Below are 19,701 nucleotides of genomic sequence, written 5' to 3' on the forward strand. Positions count from 1 at the left end.
TCCTCAGATTAACCAGCAAAGCAGCCTGTAGAGAGAGAAGGCTGTGAAATCAGCGAGCGACCGCATCCGTTTGAATGCGGCGCTCAAACAGTGGGTTCACATTTCCCTTGAGGCAGATGCAGTGAGATTCCATAAAGAGCACAAGGAAGCGTGCGTTTGAAATCTGGGCAACGCACCAGGAAGTGAGGAGCAAAGACAATGAGAAGGAGCCAGATGAACAGAAGCTGTACAAACATTCAGACATGAACGCTGAACCTTCATCAGCCACAAAGATCTCCAGCAAAGACGTTCATAACATAGAAACATGCTAAACGTTTGTGTTTGATTATATCATCAGTCGTCAGAGAATCAGCCTGATGTTGCGCGGCCGTAGTGAAGTCAGTGTAACCCGATTTAGCTCAATTACAGCCAAAGCCCTGCAGAACGTCATAAATGTCAGCGCTCTCCTTTGCATCAGACAAATGGCAGCGAGTTCTGCTGGTCCAGCAGCTGGAGGCCGTTTCCTCGCTAGCACCACGGCTCGGCGCTGCATTAGCGATGCTAACACGCCATTTACAGAGCTAATATGTGCAGCCAAACGTCTGGTGGAGCAGCAAAGAGCGGAAATGTGCCGAATGTGAATGTGGACGAGAGCTCCGCGTTTAAAGCGAAGCAGCGGTCAGAGACTTTAAAGTCACAGCTGTCACTAATTCATGTCGCACTCAGCAAACGTTAGCCGCGTGCTAATCAACGCACGCGTGTCAGACCATAGTAACAGTAAAAGTTCATCACATTAGCGGTTGGTGAGGACACTGAGGCCAACGTGGGCGCACGCAGCCCTGCAACCAACAATAACAGGCACAATTAGGCCCCGAACTCCTTCCGGCTCTGCTGCTCATTAATGAGACCGCGACCGTTGTCCTTGGTGACAAACGCTGGCAGGATTTAATTCTGGAGACACTCGCAGACGTCAGGAAACATTGCGTGTCTGCGGAGACTGAAAGGAGTTGAGGGAAGGGGATTAAAGGAGATGTCAAGCGCTCCCTCCTGAATCGCTTCCCTCTTTGTTTGCCTTCATCTCCCACCGACCTTTGTTGTTCTGCTCTCACTCTCTTCCTTGATTCCATCCAGGTTCATTCTCATTCTCTTCCTTCTGCTATTTGTCCTCCAGTTCCCTGGATGTGACACCAGTGGAGCATTTTACTAAACTCTGACTACATTGTAGGTGTTTCATCTCCAGTCCAGACCAGTTAAGGCGCTAAAACACTTATCAAGCAGAGAGTCGACCACATTTAGCAATGTTCAAAAACAGCTTCATTGTCTGTATTGTCACATTTGTCTAATTTACTACATGTTAGGTTCATTAGAAGCGCATCATTGTTTGGCACAAAGGGACCGAGGACCATTAAAGACAGTTTTGCATGTGGAAAAGCCCCAGAAATTATCTGTCTTCCCTCTGTAATTGCTTCCAGCTAAATTGGTCTTGCCAATTATTACTTTACCGTACAATTTGCATGGTAATAGGCAGGAGTGTCACTCACTTCCTCGCGAATTCACCTCACGTTCGTCTCCTGTCTTTTGCTCTCAACGCCTCCACCATCCTGCTGCAATTTCCATTAAGTTCAGGAAGGAAGCGTGAGCGAGCGAGCGCTGCCTCCTTCACCGCGAGGCTCCAGCTGCAGCGAGCGACGAACCCACGTCTGTCAGGCAACTCAAAGGCTGTGATGTGACAATCAGAGGTTTAGGCTTTGTGCAAATAAATGGATTTATTTATGAGCTGTCTCAGAGCACGATAATCTGCTGTCTTGAGAAGCATCACAGTGGAGCCCCATGTGTCTTATAGGGAGACGCTGGTGCAGCAGTTTGTTAGTGGTTTTTAAGATGGAGATGGACGCATTCAGAAAACATTTTTTGTTGTAATGTTCAACTAAATATTACCAGAAGAAGCCTCCACCAGGACCCGACCCAGGGTGGGCGCCATCTGCCTGCACTGGTTCAGCTCAGTCAGAGTGTGTGAATATCCTCCCTCCTTTCTTATTGGCCGTCATCGCCCGTCTCCTCTGTCTCTCTCCCCTCAGATGGATCACGATCCCAGGAACCCAGCCTACATCTCCACTCAGGGCCCCCTGCCCTCCACCGTGGCTGATTTCTGGCAGGTACGAACACACACGGCACATGAAAATCAATAGCTCCCGTCTCTAAACGAAGACTTAGCCGGTTGTTATTAGTGCGCGAGGCGCAGCCCGTTCGCTGGACGTCGGTACTAATCTCTGCTTCGCCCACGAGCAGCACACACACACACACACACACACACACACACACACACACACACACACACACACACACGGGCGTTGTTAATGCAGGGAACGGCGATCGATGACTTGTTCTGTCCAGTCGCTGTACACGTCAAGGGGAGCAGGTGCCTGTTGAAGGTGTGGAGAGCGGCACCTCCTCCAGACATTCATGCTTCAGCAGCTTGAGTGAAATCCAAAAGACAGATCATTTAAAATGTCCCAGTGTCCACAGAATCCCGGTCCAGATGACAGAGTGGCTGGAGCATTGACTGACCCCCACCCACGGCCTCAGACATGGGTTTATCTTGGATAAATGAGGGTCTAATTAACATTGAGTTTCATAAAGAGGATCCATTTGTAAAAAACAAGCGCGGTCACACCGTCTGAGGCTGTGTGGGCCACACAGACGCCCTCCGAGCTGCGGCGGCCATCTTGGTTATCTAACGCGCTGATGCGAGAGCCGTGTTGTTTTATGGCTTCCATTAGCGGCAGACTGTTACCTCTGATCACAGCCCAATGGATCTCCAGAGTCAGGAGAAATACGAGTCCAGTCCGGCCGTGGAGCGACCCGGCTGTGTGTGTGTGTGTGTGGGGGGGGGGGGGTCTGCTCTCGTGCCCTCACGCTTGACTTCATCACAGTTTCTTCCTGAAGTTTAAAACGCAGCATCAGTGTTTGGTTTCTAATTTAGACTGCGTTTTTCTCCTCACACCCCCGAGTCACACACATCCACTCGTCCAAAACGCTACATGGCACAAAATGAAAATAATTATGGACCAATATCCAAGCGAGTGGGTGAGTGAGGACGCATGTCACTGTTCCTGTTGGCAGAGTTTGGGACGTGTCGACAGCTCCGGCGTCCAACTCCAGCTACAACGTGACTCCTACTTTTAGGAAAATGGCTGCTTTCACTTCAACAAACTTCACAAAGTTTAATTAGTTTAATTAGATACATAACACTCTGCTCAAGGAACCACATCATCTGTTTCTGCATAACAGGTCATTTAAAAATACAGCGATGTCTTCTGCAGGTTCCCTGTCACACACTGTAGTCACGACTTTGTCGAGGCGGAGAGTTAAACAAATTAGCCAAGCGTCCGTTTGATTAAATGAATAGGCTGCAAATAAAGAGCGGTCCGGTTGGAGGTGACGGCCCGTGTTCTGTCTGCAGATGGTGTGGGAGAACGGCTGCGTGGTCATCGTGATGCTGACGCCGCTGGTGGAGAGCGGAGTCAAGCAGTGCTACCATTACTGGCCCGACGAGGGCTCCAACCTCTACCACATCTACGAGGTGAGCCGCGGTTCTGAAGGCCGGCGTTGGGCCCGACCGGACCTGACTCTGCTCCGCTCACCTGCAGGTCAACCTGGTGTCCGAGCACATCTGGTGCGACGACTTCCTGGTCCGGAGCTTCTACCTGAAGAACATGCAGACCAACGAGACGCGGACCGTCACTCAGTTCCACTTCCTGACTTGGCTCAACCAGAACGTCCCGGAGACCAGCCGGACCCTGCTGGACTTCCGCAGGTAGGGAGCTTCTTCCAGGACGTGAAAGGTGGAGCCTCCTCCCCTGTACGATGGCCTTCACCTCACGGTTCTAAACCCACAAGTGCTAAAACTTTTTAAGCCTTTCACTCAAAGACTTTCCTGGAGCTTCTTTTTATTTGAAGTAGTTAAACCTGCTTTTAATGCAGATAGCAAATGCTCAGAGGCTTTAAAAGGCCCAGAGAAACATGGAGCAGCCTTTATAGAAAATACACTTTGATTGAGCATTCATCTGAAGAACAGTGTCTTAATAATAATCACCTCAGACCATTTCTCAGCACTGCTTCTACAGTGTGTTGTTCCTCTGCTGTGGATGAACAGAGCCTTTGTCCTGAGCGAGAAGAGGCTCCTTCTGTGTTTTACAGTCTCCTGTGTGAGGTGAAGGTTTTTATTTAAAAGTCGTTTGTCCACAAGCTTCTCATCCACGTCATAATAACTTTAAAGCTTTTATTTCGCCTGGAGTTTTGGCTCCTGATCCCGAGATGCAGGCAGCAGAAGGTCTATATATCCTCAGACGTCCTGGGGAGGTTTCAGTCGATAACGGAGCAATTGAGAGAACTGTGCCGGACTCATCCTTTATCTGCGGCGCTTTATAGCTGCGCCCTCCTTCCTGCGACCGACCTCTTTTAAACTGATATACAGTATTAGCCATTAGGTGGGAGCCTCTTTTCTGATTCACTCTGGATCTTCTCGAGCGATAGACGCCGTCTTGTGAAGCGTGTGTGTGTGTGTGGGGGGGGTGTCATCGTGGGGCTGCTGCCCAGCAGCCGTTAGGAGCTATTGCGTCCGGGTCGGAACCCGATGACGGGGCGTTTTCACGGCAACGAGCCCTCCTTGGCGGCGCATGCGTTTCCTCCGTACTCACACTGACTGACTGAGCTGGCGCATTGCTTGACTGCTCCTCTCTGTCCTTTCCCCCGTTTACCAGCTAACTTGCGGTTGCCAGTGTCATTTTTGTGATGTTGCAGCTAGTAATATAAGCCCAGTTGCATAGTCACAAAAGTGATCATTGGAAACTGTGACTCTGCAACCAAGGGGCCTCAGGGACCCCACCCCCATTCCCCCACCCCCCCTGATTCCCTCCTCTCTTTCTGTGCTCGCTGTGCCCGGTGACCTGGGACGACCTCTGGCCTTTTGCTTGCTCAGGGTCTGCTTGACCGCCTCCAGGCTCCTCCTTCCTCCTTCCTCCTCTCTTGGTTGCCTTTGTCTCTGTCCCCCACCGTCTCTCAGTCGCTTCCTCGCTCTCTCCCTCTTCCTTCCGTCTGGCTTCCTTCATGAGTTCTGGCTCTTGGTCTCAGAATACGTTCACACTGAGAAGATGCTGCTTTGTCTTCACTTTCATCACATTAGTCAAATGATGGGAACAGAATTTGCAGATGCATTTTAAGGTTTCTGCATCTCAAGTATGTGTAATATTAATGAAATACAAGCAAAGAATTGCATGTTGCGTAATTGCTGAAATGAGCCCCGCATGTTTTCGGTTTGTAGATGAAAGAAGTTTTTGCATATTCCTGTGGTTTAGGAATCTCAGTGTGGAAGATGATCTAAGAATGTTAATGCGGTCCCACGTCGGCTTCGTGCACGCGCTCAGTGTGGACGCGTTCTCACAGCATCACTCTCTCGTCTCCATCCAACTCCTCTCTCTGGCTTTTGTCTCCTCCTTTCTGATTCTTGATCTCTTTCTCTCGCTTGAGTGTCTTTTACGGGGCATTTCTTTTGAATCCCACACCCCCAACCTGCCTGTTGGTGATCCTCCATCAGCTGTTTCCATGGTAACGTCACTTTGGATTGTCTGCAGTGAGCTTTGACTTTTTTCAATTTTGTTTGGTGGTGGAGGGTGAAAATCTGTTGCGTTTCTCCTTCTCTGCGTTTGTGCTGCTCTGTTCCTCACGAGGCTCTTCACACAGAAGATTCTGTGACAGAATCTGCGTCTATGATCGAATACAAAAAGAAATTAGCAGCAGTGCTGTGATCTTCTCTGGTGACAGAGCAGAACGATTTATGTATGATATTAAATACAGTTAATTATTGATCCAAAGCCATTATCCCCAACAGAGAGTTCACAGCCACAGGTCTGATCAGCAGATAAAGTAGAGTATTAACGACACTGTGAAGCTCTGAAGCTACTGTGGGACGAATAAATCCTCATCAAGGTTTAAAATGCTGATAATTTTATTATGAATTTAATCATCCTGTAAATGGTTTGAGAAGACATCACGGCTCAGAAGCTGAAGCCTCATGTTTGTGAGACATTTCTATGACACAGACATGGATGTAAACGCATCGTCCGCTGCAGAAAAGCTGATGTTTGTCTGAGTGCTGTTCTGTGTGATGTTCTGCTCACCGGCCTCTTCGTGAGGAACATCTGTAACATCATGCGTTTGTTTGTCTGACACCGATGGACTGTCTGTGCTCTTTAACCCTAATTTTACGTTTTATGCTGTTTGTTTTACAGGAAAGTTAACAAGTGCTACCGGGGACGCTCGTGTCCCATCATCGTCCACTGCAGGTAAGAAGCGCTGTGTTCCTGTCTCTGTTTTTTATTGGTGAGGTTCTACTGGAGTTAGAGTTGAGTGATGTCATTTCTAATGAAGCGTTCCCTGAGATGAGTCTGAATGGGATCTGAGCTCCTCACAGCCTCGTGTCTGATTGTAAATGAGAAAGACTGCGTCTGACAAACGCTGCGTTTGAGTGGAATGGGAGAAGGCAGAGTTACAGCTGCTGTGTTTGTGTATGCTCCACACTTTGTAATCGCATCCTGAAATCGATCGGGTTGGGATTTAGACTGTTCCAGGGCCGCTTCTCCTCCGACGGATGAATCACACTCACGCTGTATGTTTGTGCTGCAGCTCGTAGACTGTAAAGCGTGTTCACATGTGTTTAGTGTGTCACATTCAGCCTGTTTGTCCTTAAATGAGTCTCCAACACTCTGACCTGAACCTGGTCCCCTTCAAATATGTCTGTGAAAATGCCGCAGGTTCACAACAAAGACACAGAAGCGGAACCGGAGCCGGTGTCGTTCCAGTCTCGTTGCTTTAATTGGGCTTCATTAAGGCGTATTTGTGCAGAAGTTCACCGCTGTGTGTGTCTAATTACCTTCTACAGTACAGAGATGCTCGTATGAACAGAAAAATGTTCATCGCACTTTTGTTTCATTGTTAGAAGTTAGATTGTTATCATTTAAAGAGTCGCTCGTGACGGCTGCTGTTTTGGGCTGATAAGGAGCCTCCTCGCGTTTAAAGACCTGCTTCAGAGGAGTCTGTTGTGTTTAGATGCTCATTAAAAGCCTTCAGGCCGCAGCGCTTCATGTCAGCACCAGACAACAGGTTCTCACCTCCGAGTCGGACCGAGCCGCACTCGCTCCCAAGTCCAGTCGGCCGAGCGGCGCTGATACAGAGCCTCGCTCCCCTGCAGCTTGTCTGTTTATCAGCCCCACGCTCGGCGGCCATCTTGATTTTCTTGAACCTTGGTGTTTGGTTTTAGAGGCAGCAGACGCCTGTTTACTCATTGCAGCGAAGCGACACATGCAGTCGCTCCTTAACAACCTGTATAAAACACTGCAGTCGCCTGCAGTTGTACCCGTGTCATGGCGCTCAACTCCACGTCTGGACTCACACCCATTTTTACCCACATCCTGTACGTTACAGAGCCGAAGTCATCGTTGGGTATAAATGCGTCTAAAAGTGTTGTGTGTGTTTTGATTTTATTTAATTAACGACAGGAAGAAGCAGCTTCGTTTCTCCCGTTGTGTAATTACATGTCTTTGAAGTTGTTGATCCCCTTGAAACAGCCTTAAAAGACTCCTAAACAAAGTCTCAGCGACTGCTCGGCTCCTCAGGCTTCACTGTGGAAGAAATGACGATAACATGGATGTGAATTCATGAGGAACCTGGACTCTGCAAATTATAATTAAACACATGATTAGAAAAATAGCTCATCAGTTATCAGAGCTTCAGATCAAACTGTTTCCTTTAATTAATGTTGTTATCTTCTGCTCTCTCTCTCTCTCTCTCTCTCTCTCTCTTTCCTGTCTCTCGCCCACCTGTGACTCAGTGACGGCGCAGGACGATCCGGGACCTACATCCTGATTGACATGGTCCTCAACAAGATGGCTAAAGGTGGGTGCTGCTCCTTCCACTGCTCAGTGTGTATGTTAAGAGGCGTTACCACGACAACGGCCCACGCCATCACAATGTCACAGCTCTATAGTTATTTTTGATAAAGTTTGTTGATTAAAAACAATTATATTTAATGAGATGATTGCAGTGATGAGCAGGTAGTGAGGGTTCAATCAATCAGTCGGAGAAAACAAGCAGTGATCTTTATTAGCTTTTACTCAATTATTGCTAATTAATTCCTGATTCATTATCTCTGTGGGTGATGAGCTCATGCCAGTAGAGTGTGTTTCAAATACAAAAGGGACTCTAGTTGGAAGAGACGACAGGACTACAGCCAATACTGTACGTAACGGAGTGACCACACACGCACGCACAAACACACACACACATTGTGTGTGTGTGGGTGTGTGGGTGTGGGTGTGGGGGGGGCTGCCCCGTGGTGCTGGTGGTGCTGTAGCAGAACGAGCTCCTGGGTCTTTCATTCCAGATCAAAGGGTCAGTCGAGCATCAAGGGCCTTTTCCCAGGCTGTCACACTGTGACCAGGGGCCTCGGGCTCCACCTCAGCACCAGGGGCGGAACTGGTGGGAGCTGATGGGAGCTGTGGGGGGCGTGGTCGGTGCTGTGTGCGTCCTGAACACTACGACTTTAGAGGAAAAAGTTAGAGCGACTCTACAATTGTCTGTGTGTGTGTGTGTGTGTGTGTGTGTGTGTGTGTGTGTGTGTGTGTGTGTGTGTGTGTGTGTGTGTGTGTGTGTGTGTGTGTGTGTGTTTGTCTAAGGCAGCAGGATTTATCGTCAGCGTTAATTAGAGTAAATATGATGGAAAACTTTTCTTGATCATTATCATAATATGATTAATGAAATAGCATCAACTGAAACTGAGACAAGATCCAGACAAACACATCCTGGAAGCACACTTGATACTGGAAAATGTTTTATTATCGATTTGCTCTTTCAGAAATTTAGACTCAAAATCATATTTGGACTCTAAATGAGCCTAAACCTCTGTTGTGGGTTTGAGTTTCTATCTCTAATGTCAAAACCAAGTCACAGTCAGAGGCTGCGTCTCCCTCCTTTGCTTCAGGTCTGCAGCTCCCTCCATCCTGATCAAAGGCTCTCCCCCTCCTCCACACACACCCCTCCTCCCCCTCTTCTTCCTCTTCCTCCTCCTCCTCTTCCTTCCCCTCTTCTTTCTCTTCCTCCTCCTCCCTCTCCTCCTCCTCCCCCTCTTCCCCCCCATCCTCCTGCTCCCTCTCTTCCTCCCCAACCCTTCTTCCCCCTCTTCCTCCCCCTCCCCTTCTTCCCCCTCCTCCTCCCCCTCCTCTTTCCCTTCCTCCCCCTCCTCCTCCCCTTCTTCCCCCTCTTCCTCCCCCTCCCCTTCTTCCCCCTCCTCCTCCCCCTCCTCTTTCCTTCTTCCCCCTCCTCCCCCTCCTCCTTCCCTTCTTCCCCCTCTTCCTCCCCCTCCTCCTCCCCCTCTTCCCCCTCTTCCTCCCCCTCCTCTTTCCCTTCTTCCCCCTCCTCCCCCTCCTCCTCCAGTTCTTCCCCCTCTTCCTCCCCCTCCTCTTTCCCTTCTTCCCCCTCTTCCTCCCCCTCCTCCTCCCGTTCTTCCCCCTCTTCCTCCCCCTCCTCTCCCCTCCCTGCTCTTCTTCCTCCCTCTCAGACTCCACCCGCTCCTGTTTCTCTCTCTCTGATTCCCACTCTTTCAAGCAATGAATGGTAAATTGGTCTGCAGAGGATGGCGGTGTTGCAGGTTCGGGAGGTATTTGCGCGCCTCTCACATCTTCCCCCTTCCTCCCCCTCAGCCCCCACTCTTCTCTTCATCTTAAGAAGCGGGTGAAACCCATGGAGCAGCCTTTCAGCTCGGCTCCGTGTTGGTTTAGTGTTTCTCACAGCTCCAGCTGGCGAGCTCCTCATCCTCAGCTTTCGGGCCTTTTCAGCCGCCTTGTGGTTTTTTATTTTTTTTCTCCCGCTCCTCCTTTTCTATAGCCCCCTCTTCCTCCCCAGCCTCCACAATCCTACTCTTTGACCTCAACCCTAAAACGAGGGTCACGCAGGAAAGCCCGAAATGAGGCCAGAGTTTTATACAATCCCTCCTTTTCTCCAGCTTTCACCGTCCTCTTAAAGGAAGAGTTTTGCAAAGACTGAAAGCTCAGAGTTTTCTTTTTTTTAATACTGTCCATTTTGTGGTTTATCAGAACCTGCACAATAGCCCCCAGCTTGTTAAGTCGTCCCCCAGAAAAAGAAAACCAAAGCGATGAGTAGTGAGCTGCAGCTTTTCTGGCTCCAAGCGACTCTATTGTGTTGTAAAAAAGACGGAAGAAAAGCTTAGAAAACCTGTGGAACAGAGAGAAAACGCCGTGAATGAGCAGTTCTCCCACCGTCTATTTTCCCCTTCACCAAGGCAGGAAAATGAAGTGTTATTATGTGTCACAACAACAAAAACCTAAAGACAATTCTCGCGCTTTCTTGTTTCCTGAGTCGGAGGAAGGGGCGAGAAACGAGGGGACCGAAAACAAATTAAATGTTTTATTTCTTTCTCTCTTTTTGTTCTTTGTGAATTTAATTGTTGCTCCCAACGAGCCTCTCGTCCCTGTTCTTCTGGCAGCCTCCGACTCTTTCTCACTTCTTTCAGATGTTTTCATTCCCACTCATCTATTTTTCTCTTTTCTTTCTGAAAAGTCTCTTCTCAGTCTGTTTTTTTCTGCTAATGGCAGCTGAGTTCTGCTCCCATTTCATTAGGAGATGACATAAGGTCCATTTAGGCCTAATGGAATAAATGGTGATTAAAATAAGCAAACTTGTGTTTTTATATGTTTGATATTTGTCTTAGAAAACAGAAATCACATTAAAATCTTTGTCAACAACTTCTGTTGATGAAATGTCCTGTCTTGTGAGCGCATTAGGAGCTTCCAGCATTAAAACACCTTTATTCTCAGGTTATTTGTTCGTCTTCAGAGCATTAGACTTTCAGCTTTTTAATCCGATGCTTTTATACAACTAGAAGATCTGAGGACACCAGAATACATTAACTTAATGTGTCTGTGGCCGTGCTGCGGCGTGGAAGATGATACAGAAGCTCGTGTGGCCCAAAGTAAACTGTGGTTCTGACAAAGTCCTAAAAGAGATCCTTCACCTCTTTTCATTGTGACAACGAAAGAGTTTGTAGAACATGTTTGAGTGTAATCTCCTTTTGCTGTTTTGAAGGGAGATTGACAGCATTGCCCCTGTGTGTGTGTGTGTGTGTGTGTGTGTGTGTGTGTGTGTGTGTGTGTGTGTGTGTGTGTGTGTGTGTGTGTGTGTGTGTGTGTGTGTGTGTGTGTGTGACAGGTGCCAAAGAGATTGATATTGCAGCAACTCTGGAGCACCTGCGGGACCAGAGGCCGGGAATGGTTCAGACCAAGGTAACACACACACACACACACACACACACACCTGGGTCCTGTCCAAATATAAGACAAGGCAGAGCGTGTTCCAGTTAAATGTATAGTTGCTTGTGATGCGGTGAAGATAGAAAAGAAAATGTTCCACAGAGCTGAGCTAAAGCTGAGACCAGGACCCAGAAACTATCTTCATCATTAGTCAACGCGCTGCATCCTAAAATACAGGAAACAATAGAAAAAGCCAAAAGAAATATTTGTAAATATTGTTTTATTGTTTCTGAAGGTAACAACTTATTCTTGAAAGCTTTTAACCAAATATTATTATTATTATTATTTAACCAAATAAACGTTTTCCCACATGCTTTTCTAAAGCAGCACGAGGGCTCGCCGCTTCATCTCCTGCATCATCATCATTCTATTGTGAATCCAGGAGCTCCTTTGTGTTGGACCTGTCTGTGAGAACGCAGCATGTTGTTCTAACATCTCGTCTCTTTTTCATCTCCACAGGATCAGTTCGAGTTCGCTCTGACGGCTGTCGCTGAGGAGGTGAACGCTATTCTGAAAGCTCTGCCGCAGTAGAGCCCCCCCCCTCCCCCCACGTCCTCGCTGAGGCTCCGCCTCCCGGCTCCTCCCACCTCCTGTCCTTCCTCCTGTGTTCCCCTCTCATTTTCACTCCCACGCTCAGCGTTCCCTCGTTCCTGTTTCCTCGTGTCGTCACTTCCTCCAGATCCTCTATCTCCTTTAACTTATTACACCTCTTGTCTCATCTCACCCAACACTGAACCAACAATGTACATAGGTAGATCGTCCTTCTGTTGTAAAGACCCATGCAGCCTGTGTTCACATTTTAATAGAGTGATACTTCTCTATCTTCTGTATATTTGTTATAGTTTCTGCTTAGTTTTGTTGAGTGTTGACCTCACGGCCGTCATGTGGGTGAAGCAATACGCATCTAACTGGATTAAAATCAGCACCATCCACATTCAGTCAGACGAGAGAATGGCATGTTCTACCAAACCGACGGCTCAGATCGATCGGCGTGATGTCATCGACGCAGTGGCATGATGTCATTGATACGGTGGCATGATGTCATCGGCACAGGGGCGTGATGTCATTGATACGGTGGCATGATGTCATCGGCACAGTGGCGTGATGTCATTGATACGGTGGCATGATGTCATCGGCACAGTGGCGTGATGTCATTGATACGGTGGCGTGATGTCATGAGTAGATACGAGAGTCGGTACAAGCGGCTTCATTTGAACTAGATGCAGGAGGGGAACAGGAGCAGCTGTTACTGATGCTAAAACTGTAAATGAAATGAGGTGAAGGGAAGTAATATTTTATCATCGTAATCTCTGGTAGACGGCCGGTTTCTCAGTAAAGTAATTCTAACGTCTGCCTTAATGACAACGCGTGGTCGGACTCATAGCCGTGTCTGAAAGGGCTCATTCCAGCCGACCAACGTGTGGACGGAACGCTGACCACTTTAAACCCGTATAAATCAGAACCACTGTCACCTGGAATGAGGCGTGAGGACACTTCCGATGGATAAGCGTCCGTTTGGCTTCTCGCCGGTTCTTCTATGTAGCGTTACTGAAGGGTCTGTAGACGTTCTGTAGCCAAACCTGTGGATCCAAAGGAATCTAGGAATGAACCGCGTGAAAGCAGCAGAACCCACAGCATCGTGATGTAACGATAGCCTTCACTCACCTCCATTCATTTCTAGTTGTGTGACGCTACTAGAGCCTTGCTGTTTATTCAGTGTTGTGCATTTCCGTGGCCTCCACATGAGCTTAGCAGACGTTGGTTTATCTATTAGCCGCTCGCGTGAGACTGCGAGAGCCGAAGGATCATCACGTTTAACCTTCGCGAATCACGGTTAAATCAGTAGAAAAACTTAGCGGCCTCAACGTGATGTAACAGTGCAGCATTGGAGTCCATTTTTCACCACCAAACCCCATCCTGCTGCACGGAGCTCCCGTTAGGAGCCCTTAAGGCCCAGCGTTGGGTTTGCCTTTCACAGATGCTGTCACACTGCAGTGGGAGTTAGGGCGCTGGTTGCAGGAAGCTCCGTCGGTCAGACCCCCCGCTGCTCGTCTGCTGCAACACTGTACAGGAATCAGAACCACAAACAACAGATGATATTTTGTTCTATTGGTGTAAACAACTTGTGAATAAAGTCTGACTGTGGACGCATCGCAACGCGTCTCTGACCCGTGAGTTTTTTTTCTTCCTGCTGTATTTATGGGATTTGTGCCCAGGACAAAATGATACACAATGAATTCAGCATCTGTGTGGGCGGTTCAACATCTGTTTCATGGAGCAGCTGCAGCTTAAATCTGACACGAGGGCTCTTTCACCAGGCTTCATTCATAGCTCCATGACTTAGATCAACAGCTAAATCAGGTTGTAATGAATCACAAGTAACACGAGTCCAGGAAAGTACAAATACAACATGTACCATCATCCAGATAGTACATGTGGCCCACGACAGTGAGCTCAACAAATATTAGTGGAAGGAACAAAACCTGCAGCACCAAACTTGGCTGCTGCCCTTTTTAAATGTACTCAGATTTAGAGAGAAGAGGTTTTTGTCTTCACACATATAATCAGCCTCAGACATTACGTTGTTAAATCTCCACCGGTAGCGCTGACACCAACATGCTGCTGTCCACGCACAGACCCAACACCACACATGGAGGCTGATCATGCTCATGGTTCTGTCCACCTCTGAACCGCTAACACATCCAGGTCCGACCACAGCTGCAGACGTCAGCTTGGGTTCTGGGTCAGACGTGGTTAAGGTCAAAGGTCAAACAGCCGTTAAAACAGCAAAGCAACCGGATGAGTTAGGATCATCACCCAAGTCCATGGGTTCGTATCACCCTGCGATCAGGATCTGAACCATCATCAATTCTCATCTCAACAGACTTGAAGGAAATGAATATTATGAGCCTCTTCCATTTAAACACCACTCAGATGTTCTCTCGTTACTAATCGCCACAGCTCCAACCCGACGCACAGCTCTGAGGACACTTCTGGCATTTAGTTGATCATTTTCATCAGTGTCGCACGTGCCGTGACCCCAATATCTCCCGCCGTCACTCATCATTAGCACGTTTATCAGCCTGGTGAGCCTCACAGGGAATTTAACCATTTGCATAGAAAAATTGCTTTCGTCCGTGCGACGAGGAAAAACTGCTTTGCATAATTATAAATGATATCTGCGGCTGGACGAGACTGACGTGCACGCGGGAGGAGAAAGAGGGCGGGGCTGAAAATGCTCCTACAGCACAAAAACCACCAGCCAGTGGAGGTGCAGGCACCAAGATGGCCGACGAGGGCCGATGATAAACGTGTGTCAGCGTTTATTTGTATCCATGAAGCAGAAAGTCCATAAAAGTCTGCCTCTCGTTGTGCTTTAACTTTCGATAGTTTCCTCTAAATCTGTGACTGAAGTCGACGCCGGCCGCTTCTCCTTCATCCACTGAACCCGAGCGGCCACGCGTCTGCTGAAGGCCTGAACTCTGCATCGAGGCCCATCCTCGGCCGGCTTCGTCCTCTATCATTGTGGCTCCGGCGGCGCTGGCGGCGGAAGAGAGGAGCGCTGAGCTGGGAACGAGAGGAAGGCTTGAAGTGATAACAGAGCTGAGATAAGACAGACACACACAATGAGCAGCAGCGTGCGGATGGATGTGTTGGAGAGCTATTAGGACCTGTCACACTCGGCTTGTCGTGGATCGGCTGCACACGCTCGCACGCGTCCCGGCACCGCGCAGTCCCCGCTCTCACAAGTGCACGCACACCAGCTGACATCCTCCAGCTCCCGCGGTGGCAATCACGCCCAGACGCACACTGGCTTCCGTCTGCAGCTCTCACTCGCGCCGACACGTGTCTGCCTCCTTCAAGGGGAATCAGAGGCAGCGGCAGCAGGTATTTGCCACGCGCCGACTTGAGCAATTTTCACAGATAAGAGCTACGACTGAGTGGCTCCTGCGCCATCTGGGTGGTGTGAAGGGAGAGAGAGGAGCGACAGAGGCCGCGGAGCGAGCACAGGATGAACCCGTCTGTCTCTGCTCATGTCCTGCAGTGTCGCAGACAGACACTCACTATTACAATTACTGCAACCCTGCGATACAGCGTCACCAGTGGGACGAAGTGATCTGTGAGACTCACATGAAAGACTCCAGAAGCTCGTAGTTCCAGGACACACATCCTTTAGTAGGAGGTCCAGACTCTAATTGTTTTTGTTGTTCCGTGGCTCCACTGTTTATTGTCAGCAGTCGTAGGTTTGTGCTCCAGGTCAGTAGGGGGCAGTAGCAGCCTCTAAACCTAAAGAAGACAGGCCAGTGATTCAGCTATGAAGAAACAAGGTTAGTGTCACAGGTGGATCTCCAGCCACCTCTCTACCAACGCACCACAGATTTAGTAATAAAAGCTCAGAACCAGGTTTATTCACACATCTGATGAGCAGCACTCAGGTCACATGAAACAGAATCTGATGTGATGTGCAATCTGAGGGAAGAGTGAAGGTGAGAGAGCAACTTCAATGCTCTCTATCAGAAAGAAGACTTTGATCAGACATGAGGGCGGAGCTTTGATGCAGCATCACGTCTTCTTCAGCAGGAAGGGAAAGATCGGATGCAGTGAAGGTGATGGAGACTTCATGCTCCAGGTCGGAGGCAGCTTCTCTTCTGTTAACACCTTTAAAAGAAATCTTGTGTCAAGGAAACTTGAGGCACTGGACAAATAGTGCAGCTCAATATATTCCCAGTTTCTACAATGCCAGATTCCCAGTGAGTTGAATGCTGCTCGGTGCTTCTTCAGCGCTGCCGACTGCAGCCATCATTAAAACACAGCTGACACTCGAAAATGAAGATGGGGAAAGATGGGTCCATCTGAAATGATCCAGCAACAGACGGACAGAGCAGATTCTTTACCATCTCCTCCTGTAATATTAATCTGGCCTAAATGGATCTCACCCGTTGCTGGTCCATTAATGCAAATCTGGTTCAGTGACATAATTACAGACAGAATGAGTGAAAGAGACAATAGAACGCGTGACAGAGTGATGGAGGCTCCAGTCATCAGCATTTCAGATTCGCTCCTCCATGATCAAATCAACCATCCATAATGCATCACGCGTTGCCTAGCACCAGCCGGGAACTTAGCAACAGGATCTTAGCAACAGCATCAATCTGCCGCCTCCTTGTGAGTGGACCAATGAGGAAGCAGCGTGTCTGCTGCGGCGCAGCCAATGGGGAGGAGCGGAGAGAGACGGGGGCGTGTTTATTTGCACAGCTGATTGGGCACACATGCCTACACAAACAGTACACACACATACAAACAGGGAGCGCTCAGGACTGCGTGATGCAGTCACACTTTTAATCAGCTCGCTTCATAATTCAGAGCAAACTGCCAGCCGTGTTCCAGGAGCTTGGGTTTGTGTGGTCTGGAACTGTGATTCCTTGTTTGGTCAATGCTTTTCTACAGCGACCAGTTCCCCAGGAGGCAGCAGTGCACAGTCAACCTGTTGGTCTGTGGGCCCATGACAGCAGAACAGACCCGATCCAGGTGAGCAGCAGTAATAGAGACGATGGAGGATCAGACGGGACTGTTTCCTTCAAGGTTTTCATTTTTCTCTCTGACGCCACTGAAGCCGATCGCTGTCTGCAAGGCTTGGTTGCATTTGGGAGCATTGGAGCTTTTAGTTCAGTTTTTGACCCAAATTTAGTCCCCGTCCACTGTGCATCTCATCCACATACTGCTTTATAAGGCCTCCATCACAGCTGAAGCTAATATCACTCCACCGATTCTACACCCGAGGGCAAAGCGAGAAGAAAAAAGCTCCATCTTTAACTTTAAATGAGCTGTAATGGCGTCTGGGGCTCCTCTCCCAGATCCAATATGGCCTCGCATCCTGCACACGCACACGCTTTTCAGTCCCCAGGGCCAAAGGTGTGAGTATTATCTGGAGATTCATTTGATGAGCTTAAATGGAAGAATGAGAAGTGAGGCTTAACTCACCTGCGCATTCTTCATTCACAGCCAGGCAATCTTCAAATCGAGCCCTTGTTGCAAATGGCTTCTCTTTAGACAAGCACAGGTTGTTTGTGATGTGATTTGATGTGTTTGGTGATGATGTGACATCACCATAAACAAAAGGCGTTTATCAGCAAGTTCTAAGTCTCAGCTTGAATCTAAAAAACGATGATGTGCCTCATCCAGACTCAGCATGATGGAGGCTACAACAGGAGAAGGTCACCAGAGACCTCGCTGTTCACATGACATGCAGTGATCCAGAATCACGTCTGGACTTTTGAATATTTAATGCTTGAACCAGGTTGATTTGAATCTGAATCACAAACCACTCTGGGTCAGTGAGGGTCATGCTGAGACCGTGTTCGTCTTTTTGGAGGAAGAGATGTGAAACAAATGAGGAGTCGCAGCCCGATGATGGGATGATGATTCAATTCAATTCAATTCAATTTTATTTATATAGCGCCAAATCACAACAAAGTTATTTCAAGGCACTTTACAAAGTAAGGTTTAAAACCTCACACAACTAAACCCAACAAATCCCACATACAGCAAGCATTTAATTTGACAGCAACAACGGAGAGGAAAAACTCCCTCTCTATCGAGGAAGAAACCTCCAGCAGAACCAGACTGGATGTGGGCGGCCATCTGCCTCGACCGGTTGGGGTGAGAGGATAGAGAGATAGAAAAGCACAGCAACAAGCAACAACAAGCAACAACAGAGCACAGGCAGGATGGTAGGACCAGGGACTGGATACAGGCAGGATGGTTGGATCTGCAGCTGCCCATCACAGACACCAAACTTTGAGTCCAATGATACCTGTGGGTGAGGACAGAGAGGGAGAGAGAGTGGGGGTGGGGGGGGGGGGGGGGAGGAGAGAAGCACTCATCATCATGATGATGATGATGATGTTGATGATGATGATGATGGGATGATGATGATGATGGGATGATGATGATGGGATGATGATGATGGGATGATGATGATGATGGGATGATGATGATGATGATGATGATGATGATGATGATGATGATGATGATGATGATGTTGATGATGATGATGGGATGATGATGATGATGATGGGATGATGATGATGATGATGATGATGATGATGATGATGATGATGATGATGATGATGATGATGATGATGATGATGATGATGAGGTTTCATCTATAGACCTCTCTTCAGAGGTTACCTGTAGCAGCTCCAGGTGTCTGCCAGCTGGTGACACCTGCAGCATCGTGACGGGAGCCATCATCAGTTTAAAGAGAATGAGAAACTACTGTACGTGATGCAAGGTGATGTAAGTCTGCAGCCTTCACCGACGCCTATAACAATAATGTGGCTGCTCAACCTGCAAAATGTGATAAATCTGCATCTTGTCTCACAGACGGTCGGGGTCACGAGGTCCAGCTGGAGGCAGGGATGAGACGTGAAGCGGACCAGGTCTACAGTTTAAAGCAGGTCCAGCGTCCAGACGAACCCGAGGCAGACGCGTCCCGTCTGCGTGAGACTGATGTTCCTGCCTCTGACATGAACCCGAGGAGCCACTGAAACTCAGTGAGCTGAGCTTCCCGCTGTCCGTTTGCTAAGTAGTCACTGTGCACATCATTTAATTTTCCTGTCACTCCTCCTGTTTTCAGCCAAGTCCAGCGTGGGCAGCAGGAGCTCTTTTTTATTGGCGTTTTGTCAGAGTCAGTTCTGCTCCGTGTCTGGAAATGTGCCCAAACAAGGCTGTTAGTGAGGAAATGCCACGCTTCCTGTCTGCTGCTCCTCTGCTTCCTGTCTGTCGCTCCTCTGCTTCCTGTCTGCTGTTCCTCTGCTTCCTGTCTGTCGCTCCTCTGCTTCCTGTCTGTCGCTCCTCTGCTTCCTGTCTGCTGTTCCTCTGCTTCCTGTCTGTCGCTCCTCTGCTTCCTGTCTGTCGCTCCTCTGCTTCCTGTCTGCTGCTCCTCTGCTTCCTGTCTGCTGTTCCTCTGCTTCCTGTCTGTCGCTCCTCTGCTTCCTGTCTGTCGCTCCTCTGCTTCCTGTCTGCTGCTCCTCTGCTTCCTGTCTGCTGCTCCTCTGCTTCCTGTCTGCTGCTCCTCTGCTTCCTGTCTGTCGCTCCTCTGCTTCCTGTCTGTCGCTCCTCTGCTTCCTGTCTGCTGCTCCTCTGCTTCCTGTCTGTCGCTCCTCTGCTTCCTGTCTGCTGCTCCTCTGCTTCCTGTCTGCTGCTCCTCTGCTTCCTGTCTGTCGCTCCTCTGCTTCCGGTCTGCTGTTCCTCTGCTTCCTGTCTGCTGCTCCTCTGCTTCCTGTCTGCTGTTCCTCTGCTTCCTGTCTGTCGCTCCTCTGCTTCCTGTCTGCTGCTC

General features: G+C 48.8%; 1 protein-coding gene and 1 long non-coding RNA gene across 2 annotated transcripts in view; one reads left to right on the top strand and one right to left on the bottom strand.

Annotated features, from left to right (window-relative positions):
* The window catches only part of slco5a1b (solute carrier organic anion transporter family member 5A1b), an 86,973-nt gene extending 73,456 nt beyond the window's left edge, over positions 1–13,517 (top strand). Inside the window, exons 17-23 of the mRNA XM_029131266.3 lie at positions 2,058–2,135; positions 3,443–3,562; positions 3,630–3,796; positions 6,270–6,323; positions 7,868–7,932; positions 11,260–11,333; positions 11,820–13,517. Coding sequence (XP_028987099.1) covers positions 2,058–2,135; positions 3,443–3,562; positions 3,630–3,796; positions 6,270–6,323; positions 7,868–7,932; positions 11,260–11,333; positions 11,820–11,891 — 630 coding nt within the window. The 3' untranslated portion in view covers positions 11,892–13,517. The remainder of the gene's footprint in view (positions 1–2,057; positions 2,136–3,442; positions 3,563–3,629; positions 3,797–6,269; positions 6,324–7,867; positions 7,933–11,259; positions 11,334–11,819) is intronic.
* LOC121201782 (uncharacterized) lies at positions 12,948–15,804 on the bottom strand. The gene is made up of 2 exons (XR_005896890.1): positions 15,032–15,804; positions 12,948–14,927 (listed from the first exon to the last, which is right to left on the bottom strand). It is a non-coding gene; the product is annotated as an uncharacterized LOC121201782 (long non-coding RNA).
* Positions 15,805–19,701: the final 3,897 nt, after the last annotated feature.

This window comes from Betta splendens, chromosome 17, assembly GCF_900634795.4.
Source record: "Betta splendens chromosome 17, fBetSpl5.4, whole genome shotgun sequence".
In the NCBI taxonomy this organism is placed as follows: domain Eukaryota; kingdom Metazoa; phylum Chordata; class Actinopteri; order Anabantiformes; family Osphronemidae; genus Betta; species Betta splendens.